The 21623-nt window shown below is 47.6% G+C and overlaps 2 protein-coding genes across 3 annotated transcripts in view; one reads left to right on the top strand and one right to left on the bottom strand.

Moving 5' to 3' along the window:
* The first annotated feature begins 15 nt into the window (after positions 1-15).
* TSN (translin) lies at positions 16-5947 on the top strand. The gene is made up of 6 exons (XM_051623100.1): positions 16-113; positions 210-303; positions 2079-2175; positions 2979-3094; positions 4001-4080; positions 4431-5947. The coding sequence occupies exons 1-6, from the start codon at positions 48-50 to the stop codon at positions 4665-4667; spliced, it is 690 nt and encodes a 229-aa protein (XP_051479060.1). The 5' UTR covers positions 16-47; the 3' UTR covers positions 4668-5947.
* Positions 5948-13479: 7532 nt separating this feature from the next.
* Positions 13480-21623, bottom strand: part of LOC127386280 (uncharacterized) — a 44172-nt gene continuing 36028 nt past the window's right edge. For both annotated transcript variants that reach the window (XM_051623086.1, XM_051623087.1), the window contains exons 4-8: positions 18961-19135; positions 17973-18177; positions 16940-17562; positions 16018-16163; positions 13480-15190 (exon numbers count right to left, since the gene is read on the bottom strand). In XM_051623086.1, the coding sequence (XP_051479046.1) occupies positions 14395-15190; positions 16018-16163; positions 16940-17562; positions 17973-18177; positions 18961-19135 (1945 nt within the window). In that variant the 3' untranslated portion in view covers positions 13480-14394. The remainder of the gene's footprint in view (positions 15191-16017; positions 16164-16939; positions 17563-17972; positions 18178-18960; positions 19136-21623) is intronic.

Here is a 21623-nt window from a genome sequence, read left to right as displayed (position 1 = left end):
GCGCAAGGCCCCGGTGAGCGCGGGAGGCCCCCGGGGCGGCGGGCGTCATGTCGGTGAGCGAGATGTTCATCGCGCTGCAGGGCGCGCTCACCGCCGACCAGGACATCCGCGAGGTGGGCGGCGGCCGGGCCGGGCCGGGGGCCGGGCCGGGGGGGGCCGGGCGGGGGTCCGGGGTCCGGTCCGGGGCTGACGGCAGGCTGTCCCCGCAGGAGATCCGGAGGGAGGTGCAGGCGCTGGAGCAGACGGCGCGGGAGATCCTGACGCTGCTGCAGGGCGTGCACCAGGGCGCCGGCTGCCAGGAGAGTGAGTCCCGCCGGGCGGGGGAGCGGGCAGGGCCCCGGGGCCTTTCCCGGGTGTCGGTCTGGCTTGCGCGCTCCGATTGCTGGGGGGGTTCAGGTCGGGTACGCAGAAAAGCTGCCGTGTGCCCTCAGGAAATGCCGTTCTCTCCTTCTTTCCCCTCCCCAGCCTGGCGTTCCGCCGTCTGGGTGGAGAAGCGCGTGTTATTTTTACCCCCCAGCGGGGTTGTTGAATTGGCCGGGGCAATAAACGGCACTTGCCAGATGTCACATACTTAGACTGCAGTTTTCTTGTATAATGGTTGTAGTTCCACTGTTCTTAAATAGCTGTTTGGCTTCACTACAGCGTTTTGTTGTTTGAGTCCGTAGCACGTTTTTACTGAGAAACTGGAATGATTCTTCCTTAGTAGATTAAAAAGGGATAAATGATGACTCTGAGGAGGAGATTATTCATTGCAACAGGGCTCTGGCCTGACTCTCTAGCATTAAGATGTTTTTAGCCTTACGTTTATTTGAAGTTGTAAGAAAGACTATTAACACGAGTAAAACTATAGTGAATAGTTAGCTATATTGAACTATAAAAATATTAAATAATAAATGAACTAATAACTAATTAACAAAAAAAGAAAAAGTTCTAGTAACTGCTGCAAGTTTTCGGGACAGAGCAGCTGAGGATGCTTGGTGGCTGTGGCTGTGTTGCTGTGGGTGGTTCAGGCTAGTGCCCTCCCTCATGCCAGTGTATGTGTGGGACAGCTTTCCTTCTCCCACAGCCTCCTGACTGATCATCTGTAATTATTCTTGCATCATCAGTTGAGGCAGAGTGACAAAAACCCAAGGAGAAAAGGGAGAGCCAGTGAAAACAGGGAAAGGGGTTGCTCCAGGCTGAGCAATCCATCCTGCCAAAGAGCAGGGTGAGGAAGGGTGTGAGCTCTGTTAATGAAGTGTGGGATGGTTGGAGGTTGGGTGGAGGGCAGCTCCTGTACCAGCCAGTGGTGCATCAATGGCAGCTTGCACCTTCCCTCTTTTCTCCGGGCACTTCCAGTACCTCTTGGTTAAACCTGCTGGCATTGAGTTTTCCATCCACCCTCGGTGACTGCTGGGCAGCCACCTGCCCACAGACAGCAGCAGGCTCAGGCTGCCCTGCTCTCTGGTCCCTCCTGCACCGAGCGTGAGATGTGAGCTGTGGGAGATGCACTTTCAGACATAGCCTTTATTCAGCTGTGGGGAGGGAAAACCAGCAGAGCCTCAGGCCAGCAGCCTTTGGCACAGGGTTGGAGGATCTCTCTTTCAGCTTCCTCTCTGCTCCCTGCTCAAAATGGAGTTTGAGAACTGCTCAGAGAGCTTTTACATCGGTTTGGCCACAGGCAGACACCACACTGACTCTGTGCTCCCCTTTCCATTTGATTCCAGTTGCCCCTTGGTCTGTAGGTTGTGTGACCTTTCCAGCATTTCCTTCTGCCAGTGCCTGTTACAAAATGGGTTCTTCATCCATGACATCAGTTTTATAGCAGCAGTTATTAATTATGATTAGCAGTAATTCTTAAATCACACTGGGCTCTCCTGTCTCCAGTCTGAAGCTGAGGACTAGAGCAGATTAGACAGGAGTATTTCTCCTCTACCTGTGTGACCCAGGGTGCCACAGTGAGTGTTCTTAGGTCGGTCAGATGTCCCTACACTACCTGAGACAACAGAGGAATGTGCGTAGTGCTGCCTATACTAGGAAACTCTTCACAAAACCCTCTTCTCTGTCAGGTACTGAATGATGCACTGTTTCTTTTTTAGTATCAAAGAAATGTCAGAAGGCTCGTGAACACTTTGGTACAGTCAGAACACAGCTGGAGTCTCTGAAGACCAAGTTTCCTGCTGATCAGTATTACAGGTGTGTGGGATCACACACAGACAGACATGGATGTGGGAAATGCCTGGGCGTATATGTTATCATTAGTTTGGGAGAATGATTTCAAGGTTTGTGGGCCTAATGCTTCTTTCTGTTTGAAAAGTAAATCATGGTAGAAAAGGGTAAGGTTTTTATGAACACAGCTAAGAAATGCTTTTGCTCAAAAAATCTATAACTTTTCACTGAAAAGATCAAGTATTTAATTCTTTTCGTATAAACTTTTTTTAAAAAGAAAAAGGAAAGTTTAAGAAATTTATGTTTATTGGAGCTGCCCTCGTTTCTGTGAGCAGAGCGTTTGCTGCTCCATTAATTCCAGTTAAGTTCTTAGGTTTGGGGCATTTCTGAAAACGGAGCTCTAAATCTGCCATGAAATGGCTGTGTGATGCTGCAGATGCTAAATGAAGCTGTCACCTTGGTGTTTTATTTGCTGCCAGAAGGGGACAGTGTCTAGCAAGAACATTTCGAAGAACAGGAACCTTGTCAGCTCAAATCTGCTGAGGGAAGATGGGAGGGGAAGCCCGGCTAATCCTGTGGGCAGGACAAGTGGAAGAACCCCTGAACTGAGTAGGTGTGTGAGAGGTGTCCAGTGCAGGATCCTGGGGGTGAAATTCTGGAGTACCAAGGAGATGACTTTAAGCTGGTGCTGTTTTGATAAGCCAAAAATATTGCCAAGTGCTATCTATGCATGAAGGTGGAAAACAGAAGCTGTTTAACAGGCCTGTTGCCTGACTCTCCAGTCATTCATGTTGCTTATTTATACCTTGACTTGGTGTTTTCTTCAACAGATTTCACGAGCACTGGCGGTTTGTGCTTCAGAGGTTGGTGTTTCTGGCAGCATTTGTTGTCTACTTGGAGTCAGAAACATTAGTGACCCGAGAGGCTGTTGCAGAAATACTTGGGAGTAAGTTAATGTTGTAACTGATGAGAAAAAGCTTATGAGGTCTGGAGGTGGTGTAGCTTTCAGAGGTACAGGGAAACAGCAGAACTTAATTTCTACCCTCCCCAAAATCCTAAATGTATCTGGTACATTTCACTGTGTAAACAATACATTATTTTAGAAGGTGGAAACTAAGGTGAACAAAAGTACCTATTAATTAATAAGTGCTTTGTCAATGAAGATTATTCACTCAAATTGCCTAACTCTACCAAAATAATAATATAAAGATGAGAGCTTACTTTTATCAGTTTTTGGTGTTATGGAAGTCTGGAAAACATTAATTTTTTTTTATGCTGTAGGACAGCTCTGTCCTCCCAGAGCAAAGGATTTGAAAAACTGGGAAAACTATCCCTGGTGACTAGCAATAGGACAAGAGGAAACGAGGTCACATTGTGCCAGGGGAGGTTCTTCACAGAAAGAGTGGTGAGGCATTGAACAGGCTGCCTGGGGAGGTGGTGGAGGCACCATCCCTGGAGGTGTTGAAAAAACAGGTAGATGTGGTGTTTCAGGAGATGGCTTAGTGGCCACTGGGGTATAGGGCTGACAGTTGGACTTGAACTCAAAGGTCTTTTCCAGCCTTAATGATTCTGTGATTCTATGATTTTTCTAAAAAAGGACCAGACACCCCTCTCCTATATATTAATGTAAATTCAATTATTCTGTTGGATCAATTATAACCTCTTGTATGTCCAGTTGAGGATGTACGAGATGCTAAATCAAAAGGCTGAGAAGAGGCAATAATTACATCATGCACAGGAAAAGGCTGACTTTTATTTTGTAATAATATTTCATAAATTTGATATTGTCAATTAGCTCCAGTAAACAAATGCAGTTTTCCTCATGTTCTGTACCACTCTGCTTTCATTTCAGTTGAAGCTGATCGAGAGCGGGGCTTTCACCTGGACATTGAAGACTATCTTTCTGGTGTATTAACTCTTGCCAGCGAGCTGGTAAGAAAGATATTCTTGTGAATATTTGGATTTAAATTGACCTAACAAAAAAAATGTTTTCTAACTTTTCCAAATTGTTCCTGGAAGTTATGATATGCAACACCTTGATCTGAACTTCCAGCAAATTGCCTCTCAGTATGCCAGGGTTGTTACTGATGATATTTTCAGAATTAAATTAGTCCCTTGATTGAAAATCCAGGATTATGGTCAAGAAGAAGGTAGATCTAAGGATACCTAATCTGACTGCCTGGAACAAAACTGCTTCATTTGGGAGAGTAACTGATGGGAATAGTGACCCGATTGGGTTGGGTTCTTCTGCTGATGTTCTCCTGTGCGTTTTCCTCTCGTAGTCCAGGCTGGCAGTGAACAGTGTCACAGCTGGAGACTATTCTCGCCCTCTCCGCATCTCAGCCTTTATCAACGAGCTGGATTCCGGCTTCCGGCTCCTCAACCTGAAGAACGACTCCCTGAGGAAACGCTACGACGGCCTGAAATACGACGTCAAGAAGACCGAGGAAGTGGTTTACGACTTGTCGATCAGAGGACTCAATAAGGAGGCAACGGTTGGTGTGGGTGGAGAGAAGTGAAGGATGCTCAGTTTAACAGCATCCCTGATTACCTCAGATGGTTGCCAATCCGGGAGGCTCGCTAGCAAAGCCTTCCCACGTAGTTTAGAAGAACTGCAGCTGAAAGCTGCTCTCTATTTTCTTACCGGTGGTGTAGTACGGGTGTTAGATCTCACATGTTTTGTAAAATCATGTCCAGATTAGGGCAGGAGGCTCCCTGTTCCCAGTGGAATTCCTCTGTCAGAACACGGTGCTGTTCTGTGCACAGCAGCAATAGCCATTAGTAACTCCCATGAGCTGAAATTCCCATTAGTTCTGTAGTGCTGCCACTGCTCTGGCAGTGCTGTGCTGCCACTGCCCCCTCACACACCTGCACAGGTGTGCACAGCACACAGCCCAGCACAGGCACACGGTGTGTTTTGGAAAACCCAGGCTGTAAACACTTGTACTTTTTTTAAGACACTGGTTTTTGCCTTTTTGTTTCTTGTATTTTCACCTGTGTCAGTAAGTTGAACAGATCTGCATAACTGTTTAATAACCACATCTTTTTAAAATGGCTTCTGTTAGCGTATCCCCCTTAATTGACAAATTAGTGAAAATATTCCTGGGAATTTCTCCATCAGAACTGGTGTATTGCACCCGGGTACATCTTTGTTGTTCTTTCTCTCTCTCTCTTGTGTTTTTTCTTTTCCTCCAAGATTTCAGTTGCCAGGGAGAGCAAGGCTTTCTCAAACATCTGCTTTCACTGGCTGTTTGTTTTACTAAGTAGATGCTGATCATTTGCCTTGAGAACTTGGTGTAACCAACATTTTTTTTTAACTGCCAAGGTTTCCAAATAAAGATGCGTTAACTGATCAACTGCAGGTAACATCTGAGTTTTAACCACCCATATAGGCTACAACTGTATGTGCTGGGATTAAAAAACCCGCAAAACCAAAACTTCCTGTAATAAAATGTTTGAATCTTCAGAAAAGGGGAAATTACTAGTTTCAGACCCTTTGCATGTATGATGTTTACAAACACCAACAGCCTCTCTCATATCTCCTGGGGTGTTTGTTCTCTTGTCCTGATTGACTTTGAGTTTTGCCTTTCTCCTTCTGGTGGTGCAGGAGCAATAACGAGAGAAACTTCTTCAGGAGGATGAACACAAATGGTCACATTTTCATGGAGTTTGTTAGTGTTTAATTTTGTTAGCAAAGATTTCCCACTGTTTTAGTTAGGGTTTTGGTTTTTTGGAAGAAAATTATTTCTTGATTATTTTGGCCAATAAAAGCTGTTCTTTGATTTTGGTCATTTGATAATTCTGCTTGTTGTCTGTTGTTAATTGCTTCCCTTCCTGGGAGTCTACTCTGAAATATCAAAATTTAAGCTCAGCCTTCAGCTGTACTTGGACAATAACAGGACACCTAGCTGTGTGCTGGTTGGTGGCCCACTATTGCTCACCAGTGAGTGGTGCCTAAGTCAAGTTGCCAACAGATTTCATAGGCTTTTTAAAAAATTATTTGTAATTTTTTACCTGTTCCACCAAGTAAAACATGAGAAATATGGAGGAGCTTATCGTTACCAAATCCAATATGTTGTAAGGTTCATCTTCAGAGAATCATTTTCTTCTGCTGTGAAAGAGGGGTATTGCCATCTCCCCAGGTTACGTGGCCAAGTTAAACAGGAGAGGTAGGGAGTTTATCATTACCGCGTTAATCTTTCATGTTTGTCTTCATGTCACATAATGTAGGGAGAGGGTAATATCCATCTTTCACAGCTGAAAAGAAGGTGTAACTTCCTGAGCCCCATTGCAATGAGACCAGCTTTCAAAGTAGCTCTTTGTTCTTGTCCTACTCCACTGTTTGCTTCTTTCTCACTTTAACCTTGTGGAGGTGGGAGGAAGGAAGGAGCTTAAGCCAGTTCCACTGCCAAAACCAGAGACTGGTGAAGCAACACCTTAAGACTCCAAGACAGCTATGCAAACCATGGTCACACAGGAAATGTGTAGGAGCAGGGGAAACAAAGAGAGGTTTTCTGAGCATCAGTCTGATGTCTCTCAGGCTGGAGGACTGGCATGCAGGACAGGGTTGTGAGGCCGTGTGGTGGGGCAGGTTTCTAATTGCAGGACAGGTGTTTATTAAGGCTTTGTGCTTTGTGTCTCAGGTTCACTGGTTGCATTTAGTCATGCAAAAGGCCTGCTTCCTGACATGGGGTCCCATGTCCCTATGGCAGCTTTTCAGTAGATCCTTGTTCTGCCAGCTCTTGCATTTTACATGGTTTCCAAGAGCTGGTGAGGACAGAACAGTGCTGTGCAGAGATGCAGTTACTGTGGGAGGGACAACTGAAAGAGCAAGTCTCTTACTTAGGGCTTACAGATCCTGTGGGATCCTTCTGTCTAAGGCTCTGTGGAGAGCAAGTGCTTGAGACTCTCCAACATTGTGTTCCCAGGGGGTGTTTAGCAAACACCTTGTTCTTTCCTGTTCCTATGTTTTGGAGAGTCTAGCATCATCCTCTGGAAAAGCATCACTTGCAAGAGCCAGGCTGCACAGTGCATTTCCAAGCCAGGCCTGGTGAAGGGAACAGGAAACCTCAAACTTTCTTCGTAGGCAACAGCAGGGAAAGCCAGGGATGTGCATTTTTTGTGGCTTCCTCTACACAGAGGTAGCCTTTAGGACCTTGTGGCCTTGATTGTGAACCTGCACATTATTCTGGATCTAAATTATAAGTTGTGTATCTGTCTCAGAGCTGGGAACAGAGGCCGGAGGGGAAGACCCAGAAGGACTTGAGTAAGGGGTTTCTCTCTTCGCTGACCCTTCCCTTTCCCAGGCATACTGGGAGCAAGTTGGCCAGTGGGGAACAGCAGTAAGAGATGGAGGTCAGGGGACTGCAAAAGCATGATGGCTCAGGATGAATCAGATGCACTTGAACTCTGAACAAATAACTCCTGTTGGTAGTGAATGGAGGGCGCAGCGTGTGCTGGCAGCTGGGAGGAGAGTGAGTCAGTGCAGGAGTCCTGGAGAGGCTGACTCAACAGCCAGCACAGCTATTCTCTGAGCCACTCCAGCCTCAAGTGTGTTCCAGGGAGCAATCTCTTGGATCATCTTTGTGTTCACTCTTGTTTGGGTTCCCTCCCTCCCGCATCTTGACGTAGTTTCTGTGGGTTTTCTTTATATCAGTATATGGGGCACTTACATAGTTGATTAGCTGCTCTATATTTATAGCACTGCCTGTTAACCCCCTGCAGATCAATGGAAGTGCTGACCTGAAACCATTTGGGAAATAGGGGTGGACAGAGCTCTGCAGAACAGGATGCAGAAGAGAGCTTGGGGCTTGTTGTTGAACTGGGCTCTGTCTGCTGGAATTAACTGCAGCAGGAGACCAGCAACCTCTTTAAGCTGGCACTTGTTAAAGGACATGTCATCACCTCCAGACTTCCCTTTTCTAGTGCCAGCACACGTCTTTGTGCAGTGAACTGGATCAAGGAGCTGATCTAGCTGAAACAATCTTTATTTTTCAGCAGTGTTTGCTCCAATCCTGTTCACCACACAGTCCCCTGGGGTGCCTCTGTGTGTGTTGGGAGGCTTCTTCCTCTCCCTGCAGTGCCAGCTTTCAGTGTTCCCTGAGCTGTAACACTGCATGGTCAATTGTCTGGGTTTTTTGGGGTTTTTTTGTTGGTTTATTTTTCAGTATTTTAACTGCTTCCAGTTCTGTTTGGATTGCCAAGGGTTTCCTCTTTGGGTAAATAAGTTGCCTTCATTTTACTGTGAAGTGATGACTTGGGTGCTGTGGAGCCTCACTTGCCTTTTCCAGCTGGTAAGGTCATTACACACCGAGGCAATTAACAAGAGCAGAAAGGAGTGACTTCTGGGGTCTGTGCATGGATATTGACCTGTTACTCATCAGCAGTCCATCTTCCCTCACTAAAGTACTGCCTGTTGCTGGATGCTGCAGTGCAACTATACTCAGGTGTGTATAGGGGCTGTTCAGAGAGCCTCCTGCCTGCTCCATTTGTGGAAGGTCATTAAGCAAGTGTTTGATGTTGAAAGGAATGGTCCTTTACAGTATCCATCTCCTGTACACATGCTGTGAGTCAGGCATGAATTACTTGAAGATGGGTGTCTCTTTGCAGGTTTCTCTGTTTATGGGAACTTCAAACTGCAGCACTTCTGGCGGGTTTAGTCATCTCTGGAAAGCTGCCCTGCCCAAAGGGGAAATGGCTGTCCTAAAAGCAGCCCCTTCTTGACAGAAGGGGGAAGCACTCCTTGTCTGAGTGCTTGTTCATCTGTACATTGACACTGTGAGTGTACAAATGTCTAACCTGCTTCTGGTGGGGAAAATGTAAGAGCCTGAGTCCTATCAGGGCACTGCCTGCTCCCCAGCCCAGTAGGGAGAGCTGTGCACCTGCCTCTGAGTCTGCACCCAGGCCCTGTGCAGCTCCCACAGGCTTCTGTGAAGTCTGATGCCTACGACAGCCTGTTGGAGACTTCAACAGGGATTGCAGAAAGCCTAAAAGGAGGAAAAAGCCTCGGATTTCAGCCTCTGTGAAACAGTCCAGGGCTATACAGGCCTTGTGCTCTTCACATGTTTTGGTTACCCCAGGCATCAGTCATGGGATCTGCTCTGTGACTTTCTTGTGACCTCCAGGCTTCATCTACCAGCACTCCTCACAACACCCAAAGACGTTTGGTGCAGATCCCCCCCAAGCATGTGACTCTGGCTCTGCAAGAGAGGTTCCTGTTCTAGGAGAGAAGGGTTCAAAGCCACCTCGGGCCCCATCACTGCTGAAAGAGGGAGTTCATTTGCCTACTTATGTGCAGGGCACCTTCCCTGGGAGGGCTGTTTGCAGTCTGGGTATTCTCACCTGCAACTGAGATAATTTCTCAGGGATGCCTGTGCTGATGAAGATTGTACTGGGGCAGGATATGAGCTGGAGAGTTGCAAATTATCATTACATTCATCTCTGCTAATAGGCCTAGAGCCTAATGCCAGCTTTTCAACTTTTTCCAGCTGTGTAACTGCTCCCAGTCAAGCCTGGGCAGAGGCTGGTGCTGGAGGATACTCTGCCTGCATTCTGATTCCTCATTAGGGTTCTTCACTCTCTGTTGAAGAGGACCCTCAAAGTTCCTGTCACTCAGCTTTTCCGTCCATGTTGTAGAAAGGTTTCCCTTAGGGGACCACCTTCAGCTTCCTGAGGGAGATGTCTTCCTTCCTAATGAGTGCCCTTGGCATTTGCCTGGAGGTTTTGGACTGTGCAGTGTTACTGCCAAAACTTTGATTTTTAAATTATTTTTTTTAATTTCTTGTACCTGTATCTAGTCATATTGATATTCTGCAGCAGCCTCTGTGAGAAATAAGGGAATTTCTTTGTCTGCCTCACCAGTAATACTTTTTGGTCCATCATATCCCACTGTAGTGACAGAAGGTTTTGGGATGTGCTGAGGTCAATCACTGAGTCTCCAATGACAGCTACAATAGCTTCTTGCTGCCAAACCAACACTGGTCCTCCCTTTCAGATGTGTTCTTGATCACCCAGCAGAGGCCCATGCTCAACACCCCTTCTGCACCCTCACTTCTGTTAAGGACAACCAGGAATGTGCAAGGACACCACAAAATAGAGGATCTCTATTCACTAAAGCAGAAGTCTCTGTACTTTAAAGTATTTGCTCTTCATCTCCCTGTGCTTTTTTTCAGGCTTTCCCATTCAGCCTGTTGACTCTTAAAGCATCACAGAATCACAGACTCTTAGGGGTTGGAAGGGACCTCGAAAGATCATCTAGTCCAACCCCCCTGCCAGAGCAGGATCACCCAGAGCACATCACACAGGAATGTGTCCAGGAGGGTTTGAATGTCTCCAGCGAAGGAGACTCCACAACCTCTCTGGGCAGCCTGTCCCAGGGCTCTGTCACTCTCACAGTAAAGAAGTTTTTTCTGATGTTTACATGGAACCTCCTATGCTCCAGTTTGCACCCATTGCCCCTTGTCCTATCACTAGACATCACTGAAAAAAGCCTGGCTCCATCCTCCTGACACTCACCCTTTACATATTTGTAAACTTTGATGAGGTCACCCCTCAGTCTCCTCTTCTCCAAGCTAAAGAGACCCAGCTCCCTCAGCCTTTCCTCATAAGGGAGATGTTCCACTCTCTTCATCATCTTTGTAGCTCTGCGCATCTACTCCCTCTTTCCTTGGGACTAGGTCTCTGAGGGGGCTCTTAACCCAGTGTTGTGTTATCATCTTGGGTCTGTCTTGAGCTCAAAACTACATGGACTCAATGATAAATACTGCTGCTTGTTGTTGTTGTCTTCCTCATAAATGACCAGTAGGACACATCCTAAATTCTTGCTAAAGGTCATCTATGAGTTCTGATAAATCAACAGAGCAATATGACATCCTCTTTTTCCCCCTAACATGGTACCTCCATAAAGGCCTGCTTGTGTTATTCGGCTATGTTCAGTGGGCAGGAGTCTTGAAAAGTAATCTTGGTATTGTCAGTCATGACTTCTGAGAGGCATAAAAATATCACAGAGCCCTAGGATGGCCAGTTTGGAACAAGTAATTGCTTTCTTGGCTTATAGACAACCCTGTTCCCAAGTACCCTGGGTTATGATAGCATTTTGTCAGGTTTGTTAATCAGAAATGGAAAAATACAGCACAACTAATCTCCAGTGCTGCCAAGTAAGATGTGTACATGTGGTACTGAAAGACCTGGAGCTTCCCAGGAGAGGGATCATCTAGTTGAGAAAGGTGCCCAGGGATTATGGAAACTTACTGCCCTGTCAGTGTGCTGACACGCTCTGCCCTTCCTGTGCAGGCTCACCCCACAGCACCAGCACCCACAGGGCCATGGAGATGGTGCTGTGCTCGTGCTCCCTTTCAACACCTGCAATTTAAAGGCAGGCGAGCAGCTGAGTACACACCGGATACATACAAGACAAATAACATTGGAAGCACAACCTCTGTCCAGTCTGACAGGTTCAACAATCAGGCTGTCCCAGATGAAAGACCTTGTACTGTTCCCTGGCCACAGGTTTTTTAGGACAGGGCTACAGCACCAAGTACATGTCCTGCTCGTAACTCAACAGCCAGCAATTATTTATGGACTTTCTTTTGGGGAGGGTTTGCTTGGTTCAGAGGAAATAGGCCATGATTACTAGGAGCCTGGCAGGCAGGTGTTTCCTGTGATACCTAGAAAAACCCTGAATCTGACAAATGGAACAATCACCCAAATGCAAGATTGATGCTAAATATCAGACCTTTTACATATACTTATTGTTCTCTAACCTTTTTGAACAGCCAGCATGACTGAAGGTATCTTGATTTAAAGATATGACTGTACAAATAGTCCAAGGCTGGTTCTGAGTATAAATTGGTGTGGAGAAAACCACTGTGCTGGAAAGTAATTGAAAAAAATTCCAGGAAGCAGCAGCTTTCTGTGGCTGTGAAAGCCACTGGCTGTTTGGATAAATCAAGCTATTAGGCTCACTGTACTTTAGCCTTCCCTTATCAAAACTGCCACTGAAGGTAAAGAAGAGAAGGTAGCTGAGCCATTTTGATCTTGGGAGAGAAAACAAAGGTGCTACAAGCTGTTGCTTTTTGCACGTTAGGTGGATGGGGCTTGAAGGCTGTGAGATGCAGATCTGTCATGACAGCATCAGAGAAAGGTCCCTCCAGCAGCTGCCATGCTCAGGCATCCATCTACTTAAAAAAACAAGCAACAAACTTCTCAAAGCAATGTTTCATGCTCGTCAGTGGCTGTTCAGTGCATATTGGGGGGGAACAAACAATTTATTCTAGTCTTATGATGAGGAACAGCTGGAGGGGATTCCAGCCCACTTGAGGGAGTCAGGCTGCTGCCCCAGTAAGCATTTTGCCAGCTTTCACTTGCCACAGCACTTAGCTGTGTGCTGCCACCCTTACATCTTGGCTGTGTGTTTGTGAAGCCTCCAATGAAGCAACAACTCCCATTTCCTTAAGGACAGAACAAAGCACTAAAACACTGGATGGTGCAGGTGCAGATAAAATCCAGCCAGAAATCACACATCTTACTGCTGGTGTCTGCCTCAGTGCCTGGAGAAGTAACGAGCCCAGCAGCTGTGGTAGGAGGACAAAGCACTGGACATGGTTTGGAGGCCTGCTCAGGCCTGGGGTCGGTGGTGTCTTACAACATGAGGGCTACCTACATGAAGCCTCTGTCCACCTTCCTTTGTGTGCTCACTGATGCTGGTTGATCTCTGGAAAAATACACAAATATGCTTCTTTGTGTGAATCCTCCCGTAAAATAAATGCCTGTAACAGAAATATTTTGTTGTGAGTGAATAATGCTGATTAACTTTGTCTTTACCTTGGGGTCTGAAGGAACACTTACAGGTTGTCCTCTGAGATCCACTGACCAAAATTCAGGGTGCTTTAATTTAGCCTCTGGCATTTGCTATGTATGTCACAGTGTGACATTTTGCTGCTCTTGTAATCGCAAGGTCACCATCATTAGTAATGTCAGGCTGAAAAGGTTAAACCCTGTTTGCCTTTTTACCATTGTTCAGTTTCGAGTCATGTCCCTGCTGTGGAGCTGAGAGAGGCTGGACCTCATGGGGGAATGTTTTGTGGCCTCAGCTTTGGCTCTCACGCCTGGACCGCCAGGCCTGACCTGGGCGGCCAGAGCATCAGATTTTGTGCCAGTCTATTGCTTGTACTGTTCTCTCAGTCTCATTTGGGGTAGCCCCTGAACTCTGCTCAGGGGATCCAATGGACAGATGGAGGCACATTGCTCACCTGAATGCCACCCACACCACATGAAGGATCTACACCAGAAAACAAATGTTTTAAAAAAACACCCACCTAAACTCATTGAAACATAACTATTAAAACCTTTTATGTTACTCTACAATACAATGTAAATTGTTGCTTTCAATCAAATTTTTAAATACACTAGATTACATCTTTTAAATAATTGCAAACTTTTAAGTTCACTATTAGTGGCAGCAGAGCTATATTTACATACACTTCTGATATATTTCAGATGCAGGGTTATGGTCCAGTCCCTAAGTCAGTGGGGGTGTACTGCTTTTCCACAGCTTCTACACATATTTGGGGTGTTTGTGTCAGAAAGCAAGAACCCTTTAAATCTTGTCTGCTTTTTTTTTTTTTTAACTTTTTTTTTTTTTTCTGTGTGCATGCAGCTGTATCAGAGCAAACTGATACCTACTTGATTCCGAGAAAAGATGAAAGACCTTTCTTTTCAAACAAATATTTTGACTGAATATACGGAAGTGAATAATGAAATATAGTCCTTAGGAGTAGTGGTGGAAAACATCCTTTTCTCCAACCTTCCTCCCCTGTTGCATAATACTGCACCTAATTTTGACCCTGACTTTACCTAATGCTGATGAAATGCAGTCAATGGTGAAAACCTCTCTCATGTTGTCAAGACTGGCTTTCAACACAATCCATGCAATGGCAAGCATCATACATCATTCTCCTGCAGTGCAATATTAACAAGATAAACTCAGTGTTTCCTTCCAGGGATCTGCTCCTCGAGGAAAGCCCATCTCTGGATGTACAACAGCCACAAATGGGTTGTGAGTCCTGAAGCTGGACAACAGAATTAGGCTGTAACACTCGCTTCCAGTGCTGCTGAGAGTCTTTGTGGGCCAGGCTTCTCCCTGTGTAGTCCATAGAGCAAAGCAAAATCAAGCCACCAAGGCTCCTGATGGTCCTTGCACATGGCACCAGCCAAGCCAAGTCTTCCCAGGTGCTGCGTGTGCAGGACTCAGGGCCTGGTGTGAGGGGTGCTGATCATGATGTTGGGCAGCGCGTTCCGCCGCTTCTTCCAGGAGCCCAGCTCCCGCGAGTAGCGCCTGATCTGCCTGAACCAGTGGTGAGTCCGTGCCCGGTCGCTGTCCCGGAACACAAACGCCTCCCGCCTGATCTCAATGAGTTCAAAAGTGTCATCGCAGTCGGGATCAGTGGAGACAATGCAATTACTCAGCCTCAAGGGCTCCCTGAGCAAATGGAACTTCCCATTATTTTTGTCCCTGATGAGTACCAGCACGGCGTCCTTCACAGGCCCTGGCTCGGCTGATTCCAGGCTGGACTCAGATACACGCTTCATGTTCACCAGGAGGAGGACCTGCATGTTCTGGAACTTCAAGGTCTTGCTGCCTTTCTTCACCCATTGGCCGTCAGGGGGCTGAGCCAGCTGCAAAGACCCCTCCATCACAAACCGTGTTTCCTCCCGCAGCCAGCCTACAGTTTTGAGGGCAGTTTCTCTCATCTCAATGTTGATGACTTCTCTCTTCTTCTTGCTGTCCTGACGAAAGGAGCGGAGGGTCCATGTGTTTCCCTCCTGCTTGGTTTTCATGTTGATGTGCTCCAGGTGAGACTCGATGCGGCTCTTGGCCTCCCGCAGGTTGCTGTGATCTGGGTGGTAATCAGTGGTGGCCTTGATGATTCTGCTGAGCAGCAGTGGGTACTTGGTGACTCTTTGCAAAGGTGCCATCAGGAAGGACCTCAAGTTCATCCGCCGCAGCGCTGTGTTGTCATTCTGGGAGACATTGAGGAATATTCTGCAGGGATTTAAGAAGAGGGAATGAAATGATGGCTGTTCGGCCAGCAGATGCTGCAATCCTACATGCAAAAGGACAGCGTGGTGCTGACAGCTGCTGGGCACTGCAGCCTCCCCTTTGGTTTCAGCAGCCTTGTGAATTCTGTCTTCTCAAAAAACAGCCACAATTTCTGCAGCTGTGCTCAGCTGCAGAAGAGCAATAAGGTGCCTGGGACACTAGAACATCCTGTCAGTCCTCTATTAAATTGCTATTAAAATAATGAGGGTGTGATCTTTCTCTGGTACACACTGACGTAGGCTCAAGGCAGATACACCATCTTATATCTGATGACACTAATTTGTAGCTTCTTTCATCATTAGAATACAAAGCACTCTAAGCAAGAATTTGGTACTGTCATCATTTAAGGTCTTGCAGTGGAAAGAGAGAAGTGACTTGCCTGATGTTGCCCAGCAGGCCAGGGTTAGGAATGGGAAACAAATGCAAGTCATGCAAACTCCACACAGTGGCTTTCCCCAGTGGAAATCCAAAGTGTGCTCTGGAGCAGGGACTGAGAGCTGTTCTCAGCTGGGTGTTACTTGGTGACCACTCAGCCCAGTGGTCAGGGGGCAAACACTGGTACCACAAAATACAGAATATAGTTGGGGACCAATTGGCTGCCTCAGTGGAAGTATCAAGGGGTTAATATATTTTGGAGGGTAAATTACTCTCCTCACCCCAAGAGAGAGCAGTTCATCACTGAAGAACATCGGCATCAAAATTTGGATCTCATTGAACAAAGGCCTTCCTGTCCCCAAAGCCTGGCAGAATACACTCATTCCTTTTCTCACCTGAGCAACTCCTTCTCCTTCTCCAGCGCATTGAGCATGTTCACAGAGGAGGACTGCTGGAGACAGTAGGTCTGAAAGGCTGGCAGCATATTGACAAACTCTAGAAATATTTCGCCGATGCACACAGTCATCAGGTCATCATCACCCTGCAAGCATGAAATACATGGTTAGTTCAGGAGAGGCACAGCCATAGAGCCTGCATTCAGTCCTACCAGCACCAACCTACTGCAGGATCTGGAGAGGGCCAGACCAAAAGTGGAACTGGGCTCACCCTTCCTGGTGGAAAGGCAGTCTCTGCAGGTCCAGGGGGAAGCAGTGCATGGGCAGGGGAAGGAAAGCTGGTCTAACTGCTTGCTCTTTTACACATACAGAGATGTCTTCTCTGCTTCTACAGGCTAGACCAGTGCATCACAGCAGGGGCTCAAAGGCTAGAGGCCAGAGTGAGCCTGCTAGTCAGAAGAGCGTCCTGGGGACCTTCTTGCTGGCAGGTCTGCCATACAGCTAATGCAGCAGTCCAGAAATTAACAGTGAGTGTTTATGAGCAAATGGGGAGGGGAGGCCTGTAACTCAGGTAACAGACAGGGCCCTTAACAACTTCTGCAATTGTAGTCAGCAGCAAGCCTGTCTGGGAAGCAGTCTCCTTCAGTTGTCCTCTTACTGGCTACTTTGATGACTAAGTGAAAAATAAATGTCATGGTAAATTGTTCTCTGACTTCTGGATGTGTAAGCCTAGCAGCTGTGACCTGGCACAGGCCTACTGAAATAACTGGTTTACAATAGCTCAGGGAACAAGGGAATACATAGACGACCAAAACCCAGGAGTCCTACCTCCCAATCCTCTGCTCCACCTGTGCTGCCTCACCAACACACAACCTATACCTGTTTGCCCAGTCTGGCCTCTTTAGAGCATGCAGCATCATACCTGGTCAAAGGCCTGATCAATCTCTTCCTGGAGTATCTCCAGGAAGTTCTCATTGAGGTCGATGAGCTCCTGGATGTTGCTGAAGATGCCCAGGAGCTGCTCCTGGCTCAGCAGCCCAGCTGCCTGCATCGGGAGGTAGAACTCTTCTTTGATGATGCGCAGGTCCTCTCCATAGCTGGCCTCTGTATTAACAAACTCCAGCACAGACTCCTTGCGCTCCGTCCTGCGCTTGCAGCACTTCTCACAGAGGTCAGCCCGCCTCTGATTGCAGTTCTGCACATCGGTCTCCACTGGGAGGTCCCTTTCTCCACAGTCAGTGCAGGGACGGTGGGCTTCCCAGGCTTGCAGGGAGCTCAGTGTTTCGGATGCCCTGTTCCTCCACTTTCTGGCTGGCATCTGGCCAATGCCACTATCTGCCCTCTCCACCTCCACCGACTTGGTGCGGGTGGCCTTGCTGGGATCCAGGTCATCCTGGAGATCATTCACTCCAACAATCCCACTGTCCGTGCTCAGGCTGCTGACATTGCTCCAATGACGTCTGGAGCGCAGGGAGCCACGTGGGGCGCGGCGGGTCTCATCAAAACTGCCACCGTGGCCAAGGTTGGCTTTTGCTACCACTGGACCTGAGAAGAGATACAAATCACTATAGGCACAGAGCTCGCCTGAGGAGCCCAAACTGGCACACCCATGAGTGACAGGAACCCTTGCGGGGGAGATCTGGTGAAAGCAGGGCTTCCCCCCCCACTCCTGTTTTGCTGCTGGGAAGGGCAGGGTCAAAAGTAAATGGCTCCCAGGAAAAATTTGTCATCCCTGCTCTGCCCATACCTGTGAACTCATTCGGTCCCTCTCCCCTGCTTCCATCTGCCAGGCAGGGACAGGGGCACATCAAAGTAGATCCTCATCTCTTGCACACCTGGGTGAAACGCAGAACACTTCCCACCCCCAGGTCAGCAGAGTCACTCCCTATCTACACCAGTGTAGCAGGGCTCGGCAGTGGCCCATCAACCCCCCCGAGTGTGCAGAAGGCGGGTACCGTAGTCTCGCTCCTGCCGGCGCTTCTGTGCGTGCTGTCGCGCTGCCGCCGCGATCTTCAGCTCCAGCTGCTTCCTCTTCACCGAGTCCGTGGGCATCGGGTCGCTGAAGTGCGGCCGCAGCCGGCACTCCCGCTGGGCCTTGGCACCATCTGCACTCTCGTGGGCAAGGTCAGAGCTGGAGCGGCGGCAGCTGGGGCTGGGAGTCTGCAAGAAAAGCAAAGACAAGCAAGTAGGTTTGGAGCGAGGAAGTGGTCCAAGCCGTGCCTGGTTTGCACCCACCGGACTCTAGTTGCCAAAGGAGAGAAAAGGCAGGTCCTCAGTGTTAGGATTGTAAATGAAGCTCTGCTACACGATCATTAGGAAATCTGTCCCCCCAGGTCCCTCTGTCTTGCTTAGTCTCAACAGCAGGGACTCCTCACCCTCTGTTGATGTGTAGCTGTCAGTACAGTGGCTCCATGGTGCCTGGATCACAGCTACTGGAATAACTGTGAAGAAGTCAAGAGCATAGCACTGGCTAAGGACCTAAAGGGGAGGCTGAGCCAGACCTCCAGGGATCTGAGCTAACTTGCCCCTCTTCTCTGAACATTTCAGCACTGCAGGGCCAGGAACTCCAGCCTCTATGCCTTACCTGCCTTGGCGGTTTGGCAAAGTGGGGACAGGGAGGGCATCTGTCTGAAATCCTGGGCAGCACAGCAATGAGGGGCTGGTGCCACACTGAAAGCCATGAGAGGTTATTGCTGAACTCGTTGCAAGAGGTGCAGTAGCAGATAGGCAAGGGCACAAAACTGACTCCTGTTTCATTAACTGTCCTAAAAGAGGCACTAGAAATCCTTGTAACAGAGTTTAATCGCCCATGGGAGTTGGTGTGATTTCAGATCCCAGGTTCCTAGTCTGCACAGTTCCTACAACAAAGGGATTCTTTAGAGCTTCTGACAAGAAAAAAATCATAAACATGCTCAAGATGAGAGGTGAGCTTCTCCCCCTTACATTCTCTGCAGGTGGAGTGCCGCTGGGTGTCTCGTTACTTGGCTTGTCCTCCCAGGTCTCTGTTGCCATGGACATCGCTGTGGGCTGCTGGCTGTCCTCCGGAGGTGGGAGATCAGGTTCCCTCAGATCACACTGCCCCTCCGAGGGGGATTCGGCAGCAGTCTCAGCATTGCAGCTGCAGGGGAAGAAGCAGACTCTGATGAACGTCACATATGCAGTTCACCTGCCATTCCTGACACAGGTGAGACTGAGCAGAAAGCCCTGGTTTGAACAACCAGCCACGACTGTTCGGGGGAAGTGCAGGCAGGAATCTAGATTGACGGCATGACGGCCGTGCGTATGTTTCAGAGGCTCTAAACACAGCCCAATGATAGCAGTGCAAATGGGGTAATTGCACTCATGCCAACATCAGTCTGGGATATCAAGTTTTGGGTGTTCTCAGGGCATTTTTGTGTCCATAAAACACGAGGTTCTCTCATAGGGACCAGAAAAACCTCTTTCTAAGTAGGCCATATCCATATTTGCTGCTATTTAAAGTGCTGTTGTCAACACAGAAACTGAATTGCTCATCTGGAAGAAAACCACCTGCTAAAAACCATAATGCTTTGAAGAGATTTGAGGATTAAAGGAGCTTTCCCTCTGGTTTTCATCTCATATTATCACAGGCTCACTGAAACCACTGGAAAGATTCCCTCTGCTTCCAGTGATCTCAGGTTCAGGCCTTTTGGTGCACCTGAGAGTGCTGAAAAGATTAGCAGAGTCTGTTGTTCCCACTTGGCAATTCTGGGATGCTCGTATTCATGGCTGCCTGGTGCTGACAAAGGCCTGGCCTGGCTGATAACAGGCAGCCTGTTCCAACCCAACATTCCCCTCTCTGTAGACACCACCACCTCTCCAGACAGACACAGTCTGGTGCAAAACCACTGACTTGACAGAGTAGTTGACAGGCTGTAGATTGTGATACTACTTGTGACACTTTTTTTTTTTTTAACAGATTCTCTAAGACACCTTATTTCCATGCATAATGAAGCCTGCCTGGAAGAATACTAATTTTTTCATTTTGGCTTTACTTAATTGGTATGGGCTTGGATTCCTTTAAAAAGAAATCTTGTCAGGACTGGATATGGATGCTTGTACATAGAGGAAGCCCACGTCAGGGACATATTTCAGGTTATTCATATATTTTATGCTTAACAAAAGTCTCCTATGACAAAAATCTGCTTCTTCTTAAAGGCTTCAATTGTGAACTTCTGCTGGTAGGTCACACTGCTAATGTGCAATTCCAACACTATCATCTACAAGCAAACACATGAGACAGATGGGCACTTTTCTTTCAGTGAATGACAGTTGCTACTGGTAACAAACCATCAGCCAATACTGAAACTGCTAAAAAGGGAACAAATCTCCCAGAACACAAACTAACTCTGTTGTCAGGCCAGAAAGTCAGTTTGCGACTTTCTAGCTGATGCTTTTTCAACTTCCTCCATTTATGCTCCTAGGTCCCAGCTAACACTACCAGAGGATTTACCAGCTTAAAAAGAGCTTAGCCACAGCTGCACAGCAATGACACAGTGCTAACAGCAGGCTTCTCTCTTTGCTTTTGCTGTGCTAACTCCCTGCTAGATGGATTTGGAAGCATCGCTTCACCCCTCCAGGCCTCTTCTCCCCAGCCTGTAGAAAGGTGACACCAACACCAGTGCTGCCCCGGAGCAGCCTGTTCTATGGACTGTGTTTGCCCCCCTACAGGGTTGCAGGAAGAGCAGCACAGGCACACTGCAAGGCTGTGGTCCCACCATGGTACTGGCCTGGCCCGGTCCAGCTTAAGAGGTTCCTGTCTCCTTCCTCCCTCCTGTCCCCAGCCACATTTGGCTATCACTTCTTCAGCCAGTCCAATGTAACTGTGTGGCCATGATCTAAAATCAGTCATTAAATGATCTGGGTTTTAAAAAATCCTCCCTCATGTATTCCCAGCTAGACTATGTCATCACTATTTGAGTTGGATAAAGCGTGAACAGTTCAGCTGGGCACACTTGTGGGGGAGATGGTGGAAGTTGGGGAGCAAGAAAGCTCCTGAAGAGGATCTGCCACTGCTAGAAAACCACCACTTCTAAAAGCTGCTCCTGCTCAGACAGCTTTTGGTTGAAACATGCGGAAAGAAGGAATTACAGTGAAGCACAGAGAGGCAGTGGGATGTGTCCACACTCAGTAGCAAAACTCAGCAATGGAATATTCTCCTCTTGATCACACCACCTTCCATCATACAGACCATATTCTCCAAAAGAAGCATCTGCTTTCCTTCATGGTCTCTGTGGGATTCTTCATGGTTTTATCATTGTCCAGGCTGGCAGTCCTCAGTCCTTTCCACATGCTCCTGACTCTTTCTGACTAATGGAAACATTTTTGTCTGCTCTTTCCCTGCTGGAACCTGCCTGACAGACTTGGAGTCCTCTGCTATGGGAAGCTGTTATTCTACCCACAATCCCAGTGTCATTCCAAACACAGCCCAACAGTCTCTTCAGGAAGCCTTCTCTCTTAGTCATGTCCTTTGCTTCCTTGTGCATCTTAAAATAAAGAGACCTAAAATAAAGATGGCTTGGATGTCAACAATCATAACTTAGGACCCAAAGCAGCCAGAAAAAAAGTCTCTCACCTCTGCAGTGAGA

Source organism: Apus apus, chromosome 6 (assembly GCF_020740795.1).
Source record: "Apus apus isolate bApuApu2 chromosome 6, bApuApu2.pri.cur, whole genome shotgun sequence".
In the NCBI taxonomy this organism is placed as follows: Eukaryota; Metazoa; Chordata; class Aves; order Apodiformes; family Apodidae; genus Apus; species Apus apus.
The sequence above is the reverse complement of the archived record's forward strand: the minus strand, read 5'-3'. Positions and strand labels throughout refer to the sequence as shown.

Excerpts from the sequence above, each read along its gene's own strand:
- TSN (XM_051623100.1), top strand. The coding sequence starts at position 48 with ATGTCGGTGAGCGAGATGTTCATCGCGCTGCAGGGCGCGCTCACCGCC. Across the intron at positions 114-209 it reads CCGACCAGGACATCCGCGAG|GAGATCCGGAGGGAGGTGCA; the intron begins GTGGGCGGCGGC and ends CTGTCCCCGCAG. Across the intron at positions 4,081-4,430 it reads TAACTCTTGCCAGCGAGCTG|TCCAGGCTGGCAGTGAACAG; the intron begins GTAAGAAAGATA and ends TTCCTCTCGTAG.